A 9395-nucleotide genomic window follows, 5' to 3' on the forward strand; every position below is an offset into this window, starting at 1 on the left:
AATTTGTCATGGACTCAAAAGTGCGTAGTGCATAGTAGTAGCTGCCCTTAGAAACAATAAATACATGTAAAATACAAATAACAGCTAAAGACGTACACACTGGTTTATCCTCTTTAACAGGAAATGCAGTCTTTATAGGTTTGAACCAAGGATGAAAACTTAGACTAGTCATGCAGAGCTATTTCATGTTTGGACAGTCAACCTAAAAGGCAACACCTGGGCAACAAGAAACAAACATCTGTCACATGTGACAATAGATTTGCTCACTTGAAAAATGGCTGGGTTCAAACAAAGGGTGGTATGTCCTGAGTTGTTTAACACATGCCTTACTGTTCCAATACTTTTGGAGGGGACTGTATAAAGCAGTTAAAACTTGCTATTTGTATATAAAGCAGTTAATACTTGCTAACTAAAGTATTTAAAACTTGCTAACTCTGTATATAAAGCGGTTAAAACTAGCTAACTGTATATAAAGCAGTTAAAACTTGTTAACTGTATATAAAGTAGTTAAAACTTGCTAACTGTATATAAAGTAGTTAAAACTTGTTAACTGTATATAAAGTAGTTAAAACTTGCTAACTGTATATAAAGTAGTTAAAACTTTCTAACTGTAAATAAAGTAGTTAAAACTTGCTAACTGTAAATAAAGCAGTTAAAACTAGCTAACTGTAAATAAAGCAGTTAAAACTAGCTAACTGTATATAAAGCAGTTAAAACTTTCTAACTGTAAATAAAGCAGTTAAAACTAGCTAACTGTATATAAAGTAGTTAAAACTAGCTAACTGTATATAAAGCAGTTAAAACTTGCTAACTGTATATAAAGTAGTTAAAACTAGCTAACTGTATATAAAGTAGTTAAAACTTGTTAACTGTATATAAAGTAGTTAAAACTTGTTAACTGTAAATAAAGTAGTTAAAACTTTCTAACTGTAAATAAAGCAGTTAAAACTAGCTAACTGTAAATAAAGCAGTTAAAACTAGCTAACTGTATATAAAGTAGTTAAAACTTTCTAACTGTAAATAAAGCAGTTAAAACTTTCTAACTGTAAATAAAGTAGTTAAAACTTTCTAACTGTAAATAAAGCAGTTAAAACTAGCTAACTGTAAATAAAGCAGTTAAAACTAGCTAACTGTATATAAAGTAGTTAAAACTTTCTAACTGTATATAAAGCAGTTAAAACTTTCTAACTGTAAATAAAGCAGTTAAAACTAGCTAACTGTATATAAAGTAGTTAAAACTAGCTAACTGTATATAAAGTAGTTAAAACTAGCTAACTGTATATAAAGTAGTTAAAACTTGTTAACTGTATATAAAGTAGTTAAAACTTTCTAACTGTAAATAAAGTAGTTAAAACTTTCTAACTGTAAATAAAGCAGTTAAAACTAGCTAACTGTAAATAAAGCAGTTAAAACTTGTTAACTGTATATAAAGTAGTTAAAACTAGCTAACTGTAAATAAAGCAGTTAAAACTTTCTAACTGTCTATAAAGTAGTTAAAACTAGCTAACTGTATATAAAGCAGTTAAAACTTGTTAACTGTATATAAAGTAGCTATAACTAACAGCATATGAAGTAGTTTGAACTAACTGTATATAGAGTAGTACTAGCTCCACCTCAAGCAGCTATAACAGTAAAATGCTGCTTAAATATTGATGACTCAGTATTAATCTAATGATGTCAGTTAGTCACAGGAGACATTTTACTCCACAAACAGTACTTTTACTTTGATACTTTTAAGTATATTCAGAGGACTTTGGTATATTATAATTTTTTGTAACTTTACTCAAATTGGAGTTTGGTTGCAGGACTTTTACTTATTAGTAAACTACATTTTTGTAGTATTTTGTACATGAATGTATTGATACTTAAAGGCTCTTGGTACTTCTTTACACTTTATTTCTAGGAGCCACATCATATATCCTGTACTTCTTCCTAATGCCTGCTGGTCTTTAGTGTCATCTTTCCCCGTTTTAATACCTGGGGTTTTGTGCTTGTGGATCATGTACATTTTGTTGTATTGTATGTTTTATTTATTTATTGATGTAATTCTTTTTACTTAAGAGCTCATGATATAAAGCACTTTGAGCTGCATTTTATGTATGAAAGGTGCTATACAAATAAAGATTATTATTATCTACTGTCAAATAACAGACTAAATTAAACAAAGCAGGAAATATACATAAACACAAAACGTGTCTGTGAAAAGCAGCCACCAAAGTCTCATCCGTGCAAAACAGAGAATAGACAGGAAAAACATTTTAAAGGCAACTTTTTTTTTTATTCATTGGCAAATGCTTTGAATAAGGTTGTAGCAATGCATCTATGTACACCCCTCCAAACAGTGACGATGTCAGAAAGCCTAAAGAAAAACACACTTGGTAATACAGTTCGATTATATGATCGTTTATACGCACACATTTTTTTTGTTTGTTTCAAACATACACATATTTTCAGTTTTTGGTTTGGGAAACATCTAAAAAGACTTTTTTCCCTCCTCCTCAAAATTAAACAATACAGTTATATATATTGCGTAAAATGAATATACATTTATAAAAAAAAAGTCAAAACATGCAAGTTCTGTAGTGCATCGCAACCTTTTTTTTGTCTATCAAGTCTCATTAAACAAAGGCAGACAGACGAACATACAGATAGAGAAGAGGAGCAGATACAAAAAGGAGATAATCGTTATATAGATACAATAAATTCCTAAAAAATTCTATGCCAACTCTTTTTTTATATTTGTATTAATTCATGTGCAAAAGAAGCTCATTCATTTCAGACGTTAAATACATTTTATTATGTCTAATGCAAGCTGGGATTGGCTCCAGCCCCCACCCCCCCGCGACCCTGTACGCAGGATAAGCAGCAGACGATGGATGGATGGATGTGTCTAATGCTCAACTCTATGCTACTGTGACACACGTTCGTACAAGCTGTCCTAACATGAATCCAGGAGGAGACGTTGTCCCTTGCAGTGGACGAATGATATCAAGCCAGGGTCTTATTTCACCGCGAGTTAGCTGAAAAGCTTTACTGGGGTCTTATTACTTCCTGGCTTCCACTCCTGCCATGCACAGGCTGCGTCAGCTTTGCTCAGTATACAAAATGGGATAATTTTATTGGCATTTCACTGTGTTGTCCAAGCCTGCCAAAGGGAGTAAAAAAACAATAAATCAAAACATGACCCTTTGTTTGCCTCTGTGGAAACACCGTCCCCTCCTGTGCTGCTAATCCTAACCGTGTCAGTTTAGATAACGGTTTACTTCCTGATGATCTCATATTATACATTTGTGTTTAAATTTTACTCGAAATAAAATTCCTCTAAACCTTTTTTTAAAACCAAACCCAAACAGCAAGCAAGCATTTAAACCTCCACTGCCTAAAATCTGCTGGATAAGCCTTTAAATCTGCTTCACCTGATCGGTTGTTCATGACATTAAACGTATGTGTGGCTAAATGTGGCGGGGCCTTTGTGCAGGAAGACAGGTGAGTAGTGACTCTACAGATTGTGCTTACGGAGGAACAGGACTTTAACATCAATGTGTGTGTGTGTGTGTGTGTGTGTGTGTTAACATGCCGTTGACCTTCCTGACAAGATGTAGCAGCGTGTGGCTAGTGGCGCTAATGCTAACTTCCCTTCTGCGACTGAGCGGTTAGTACGTTAAAATAAGCTTTACAGGGGAGGGAGTGGAGTAGTGTGCTGCTGTGTGATTCAAGGTGTGGGTACCTGCAACGGTGTGAGGGGATAAATATTGCACGTGTAGAACGACTGTAAATCCTATCAAATGTACAGTAATTTTTAGCCTGATTATCAGCTACTCTGCGGCCAGAGGTGAGTTGGCAAGTTGAGCTTCAGGCTGACGGTAAATGTATGATTAAAACAAACTCAGAACTAGCTTTATAACACAAACTAAACAATGGCTAATACCTCAAAACAAAAAAGACAATAATTAAAAAACAAAAATTGAGTTACAAAAGTTAAAACAACAATCACTACGAATCTATCTTCTAGCTTGTACTACTGCTGTTGCAATGACATGAATATAGACTGACACAGCAAATTACCGGATAGTTATGAACCTAACTGTGCTGCGTTTTCACCTTCGTACATATCAGAGGGTCTAAACTCTAAGCAGTTATCAGTGACGTCATCAGCCGAGCTCCAAATTACATCCTGAACCCTGACTGGCTTGCAATGTTTCAAGTTTAGCTTGTCTTAATACATATATATATGTATATATATATATATGTATAGTTTTAAAGGAGGAAAAATAAATTTTACTTTACCAAACTCCAAGGTCAGTGTTTGGTTAGCCCCACCTTTTCAAAATAAGATAATTCGGTCTGTGTGAACGAGAGAGGAAATAAAACTAGAAACACTCAGAGCTACCACAGGTGTGATTCTGAATTTTAACTCTGAGGGCAGTAAAGACACACAGGATGTCCTCTGGCTTTTGTAGCTAGTGTTGTACTTACTGACCAATATGAAGAGGATGCTCGACTACGACAGAGAGAGAGGGACAAGAGGCGTCTGTCACATGTACACTGACTGACGGGTCGCTGCTACTTGGGCCTGCAATGCAACAAAAGTGGAGAGGAACATGGAGTTTGGTGGTTTCTGATCAGCTCTGACAACATTTACCTCTCTTAACTCATCAAGAGTCCCCCTCTCCCCGCCCTCCCAGCACCTGAAGACGTCTCGCTCTCCCTCCCCTCCCTTGCCCCTCCCTAGCAGCCGAAGGTCTCTTGCGAGGCGTAGACCATGTAGAGGAAGCCGTCCTCGTCCCTCTCCTGCTCGTAGATCTCGGAGATGGGTGTGGACACTGACACCATGCTGTGCTGGTTCACCAGCAGGAAGAAGGCCTGCGTGGGGTTCAGCTGGAGCCGACGCCTGGATGGACATAAGAGAGGAAGGGAAAAAGAAGTATATTTTTATTAATTATATTTGACATCTACCCACCGCCCTTCCTTCTTGACATCTACAGTCACTTTTTATGCCAGTCTTCTTGGATTATAGTTTTGATTGTGCTTTTTTTGATGATAGAGTCATCATCACGTTCACTCAAAGCTGCACTAGACAAAGTTTTTCTGTAAACATAAACCCACACAAATGCAGCAAAGGTTTTTCGTCTCTCTCAGTCCTGTTGCTTAATATGATGTGAAGGATCACAGACTGACTGAACCAGTAAATGGGGACGTTTGTGTCAAGTTTTCTGATGTTTAAGTGGTCAGAAGGGGTGTGTTCCATTCAGCTTATTATTCTTCCCTTCATTGCTTCTCCATCCTGTGGCCTGGAAACTGATGGGAGGTCCAGCATAAATGGGGATTTTCCGAGGTGCGTCCTATGTGGATGTTTTTAGCAGATCATAATCAGAATCTCCCCAATTTATTACAGTCCCGGTTATTATCATTATAGTCTTTTATCTTCAGCCTGAGCCTGAAAATGACATCAGACTTAATGAACCTGTGGTCTTTCACAAACTTATTAGGCTGTAGATTTGATTTAGCTTTATTTATAACAGTTTACAACTTCCCCTCTCCTCTCAGTAATAAACTTAATTAAATTCTCTATAAGTCACATTCTGTGATCTCTAGCCAGGTTTTATTTTCTTATAAATTGTTACAAATATTTATTTTTACATATTTGACTGTTGGGATTCTGTGCGTCATGATGAAATGTCTCTGTAAAAATGTCATGTTTTGGTAATTCAACTCCTAATCCTCTCTTCCATGCGTCTCCCTCTTGTATCTCCGCGAGGAAGACCAGTGAGCGAGGAAGCCACGTTAGCCAAATGAAAAGCACCTTGGTACTTTGTTGATTGGGGAGGTAACAGTGGGTGACATTTCTGCGAACCAAAACACCAAAGCAAAGGCCAATGGGTGAGACAGAATAGACAGGTTCTGACCAATGAAAGTGCAGCAGGCAGGTAATTTAATGTGCGCACACCTGTTGGCAAGTTTGCATGTGAGCAGAGAAGGCCCTGAGATGTGTTTGGACATGTGGGAAACAAAGAAGAGGCCTACATGTAGAAACAAAGCTTTAACAAGGAGGCCTTCATGTAATGAAGAAACAATTTTGCTGTTGAACCCGCCGACAGAGCGGTACCCCCGCCACCGTCAGTATCCGGGCCTGAGAGAACGGCGCCAGACAAACCAAAACTCATTAAATCGCCACCAAGAGCAATCTCAAGTAAGAGGCTTGTGTCTGGACAGAGATGCTTTATAACTGTGTGTTCCTGTTACCTGAACTTCAGATTTTTGCTTTATTGTTGGGGGGAAAAATGGACCACAGCATCCCATTTACCCCTGTGTGCTTCTGTGCTCGTTTTCATTGTGTTGGTTCCTCGCTGCCGGGCCTTTACTCTTGTTTGGTTCTGCCTCTGCGTGTGAAGCTAATAACTTGCCCGCCAATTATGCGTGATATGCTTATTGTGGTTATGTGATGGAAGCCAGCGAGGCTGCGCAGTGAGTAAACCTCCCTCCCGACACCTTAAGCGACGCACGGGAGACCGACGCTAGTGCCCGTGGGTTTTAGCCTCCTCGGCAGTGTCTGCCACCCGTACCCGAGGTCACAGCTTCGAGTCAGGGCCGTGCAGTACGTACTCGGGAGCAGCCGGCTACATTTAAAGTAGATAATAGTGGTTTATTGGCTTAAGCTACTGATTATTGATCAGTGCTAAAGTTAAATAAACACTATTGTACCATTTTTAAATAGCAGCTGCCTGTGGTTAACAGCTGGTTGTGATTGTCAGTGCTCGGATTCACCCTTCACTGTCCACCTCATGCATGTAAAATCATATTTAAATATTGGCTTTTCTAAGCAGATAAAGCCTTTTTAGCAACATTTTTCAGTTTGGTTAATGGTCCCTGATCAGAGTGGTGCCCCCTTATTATTATTTATATTAATAATTGTAATAACAGTCATAAAGATCTCTGATAATAACTAAACTAAGAGATCCAAATAGATGATAAATCTACTGCAGACTGACTACACCACCAAAATAACGCTTTATATTTCTGCCTATCAACCCCCACATATATTTTGATGTTTGATCAAAATCTTATTTATTTACTACCCCATAATTCCACAGCTGAAAGTTAAGGCTTCTTTTGCTGAGGACCGTAAACAAACTTTTCAACTGCAGCCTCAGCAAGTTGTCAAATACACAGAAGCACCCACTTAAAGTTACTCTTATGTAGAACACATTTGCTAACAGACAGCTCCAAATATACACACACGCCATCTCAGTGAATTCTTAACCTACACTGGGATTCAGTTCAGCAACATATAATAACGTGTGTGTACCTGATGATCTTGACCAGCTCACTCATGTTGACGTGATCAGGTACCAGGAACTTGGTCTTGTCCAAAACGGGCAGCTGCTTCTCTCCCTTGTATCGCTCAATGATCACCTGCAGCAGCCGCAGAACACAAAGGTACTGTAAGTCTGTCGCCCACATAGTATCAGCTGTAATCATTTCATATAGACTTCGATCAATACCTCTCTAGTGTCTCTACGGTAAATGTGAAGCTGAGTCCCCCCCACTTCCCCGAGATCAATAACGTTTTATCGTAAAGTCTTTGATAATACAAAATATAATCACCAATCTAAATGTGCACAGTAACTAAAGTTATCAAATAACTGTAGTGGAGTAGAAGTATAAAGCAGTAACAATGAAAATACTGAAATGAAGTACTGTAACTTAACATAATAATTCTCCACCACTGTTGACATTGACTAAACAAATGGGACACATTAATCAGTGCTGGGAGGTGGATTTTGTTACCTTTGGACAGAAACAGAGAACCAGACTTCATTACATATTAAATCTAATGAGTACAATCAGACCATCACATTAAAAAGTTAAACAAATACTACCAGTAAGTGTTTTTAACTAACTTATGAATGTTGTTAACAAGGTCAATACTGGGCTAATACTGCATCATCAAACTCGGCACATTGGAGACCAAATCAGTTTTGTCAAATGGCTCTTTGTGTAGCTCTCTACTTTTATTAACAATGTTCACACGGCGGTCACTTTCCTGACACTCGGGGTGGAAGCTAAAATGCTACTATAGATTATACTACAGATTCTACTGCTACAGCTGCTGCTACAGACTATACTGCTGCTATAGATTATACTACAGATTCTACTGCTACAGCTGCTGCTACAGACTATACTACTACTGCTACAGACTATACTGCTACAGACTATGCCACTACTAAGCTAGTGCTACAGACTATACTACTACTGCTACAGACTATACTGCTGCTACAGACTATACTACTACTGCTACAGACTATGCCGCTACTAAGCTAGTGCTACAGACTATACTGCTACAGACTATGCCGCTACTAAGCTAGTGCTACAGACTATACTGCTACAGACTATACTGCTACAGACTATACTGCTACAGACTATGCCGCTACTAAGCTGCTGCTACAGACTATGCCGCTACAGACTATACTGCTGCTACAGACTATACTGCTGCTACAGACTATACTGCTGCTACAGACTATACTGCTGCTACAGATTATACTACAGATTCTACTGCTACAGCTGCTGCTACAGACTATACTACTACTGCTACAGACTATACTGCTGCTACAGACTATACTGCTGCTACAGACTATACTGCTGCTACAGACTATACTGCTACAGACTATGCCGCTACTAAGCTAGTGCTACAGACTATACTGCTACAGACTATGCCGCTACTAAGCTAGTGCTACAGACTATACTGCTGCTACAGACTATACTGCTACTATAGATTATACTACAGATTCTACTGCTACAGCTGCTGCTACAGACTATACTACTGCTGCTACAGACTATACTACTACTGCTACAGACTATACTGCTGCTACAGACTATACTACTACTGCTACAGACTATACTGCTACAGACTATGCCGCTACTAAGCTAGTGCTACAGACTATACTGCTGCTACAGACTATACTGCTGCTACAGACTATACTGCTGCTATAGATTATACTACAGATTCTACTGCTACAGCTGCTGCTACAGACTATACTACTACTGCTACAGACTATACTGCTACAGACTATGCCACTACTAAGCTAGTGCTACAGACTATACTACTACTGCTACAGACTATACTGCTACAGACAATGCCGCTACTAAGCTAGTGCTACAGACTATACTGCTGCTACAGACTATACTGCTGCTACAGACTATACTGCTGCTACAGACTATACTGCTGCTATAGATTATACTACAGATTCTACTGCTACAGCTGCTGCTACAGACTATACTACTACTGCTACAGACTATACTGCTACAGACTATGCCACTACTAAGCTAGTGCTACAGACTATACTACTACTGCTACAGACTATACTGCTGCTACAGACTATACTGCTGCTACAGAC

At 38.5% G+C, this 9395-nt stretch overlaps 1 protein-coding gene and 1 long non-coding RNA gene across 3 annotated transcripts in view; one reads left to right on the forward strand and one right to left on the reverse strand.

Annotated features, from left to right (window-relative positions):
• Nucleotides 1-2256: 2256 nt before the first annotated feature.
• The window catches only part of map1lc3a (microtubule-associated protein 1 light chain 3 alpha), a 15252-nt gene continuing 8113 nt past the window's right edge, over nucleotides 2257-9395 (reverse strand). The window contains exons 1-2 of one of the 2 annotated variants that reach the window (XM_046075852.1): nucleotides 7307-7476; nucleotides 2257-4891 (exon numbers count right to left, since the gene is read on the reverse strand). In XM_046075852.1, coding sequence (XP_045931808.1) covers nucleotides 4729-4891; nucleotides 7307-7461 — 318 coding nt within the window. In that variant the 5' untranslated portion in view covers nucleotides 7462-7476 and the 3' untranslated portion in view covers nucleotides 2257-4728. Of the gene's footprint in view, nucleotides 4892-7306; nucleotides 7477-9395 lie in introns of those variants that run through there. The other variant, XM_046075853.1, reaches the window with a different exon arrangement.
• The window catches only part of LOC123987189, an 11958-nt gene continuing 8444 nt past the window's right edge, over nucleotides 5882-9395 (forward strand). The window contains exon 1 of the long non-coding RNA XR_006829061.1: nucleotides 5882-6190. This is a non-coding gene — a long non-coding RNA (uncharacterized LOC123987189). The remainder of the gene's footprint in view (nucleotides 6191-9395) is intronic.

Source organism: Micropterus dolomieu, linkage group LG18 (assembly GCF_021292245.1).
Source record: "Micropterus dolomieu isolate WLL.071019.BEF.003 ecotype Adirondacks linkage group LG18, ASM2129224v1, whole genome shotgun sequence".
Classification (NCBI taxonomy): Eukaryota; Metazoa; Chordata; class Actinopteri; order Centrarchiformes; family Centrarchidae; genus Micropterus; species Micropterus dolomieu.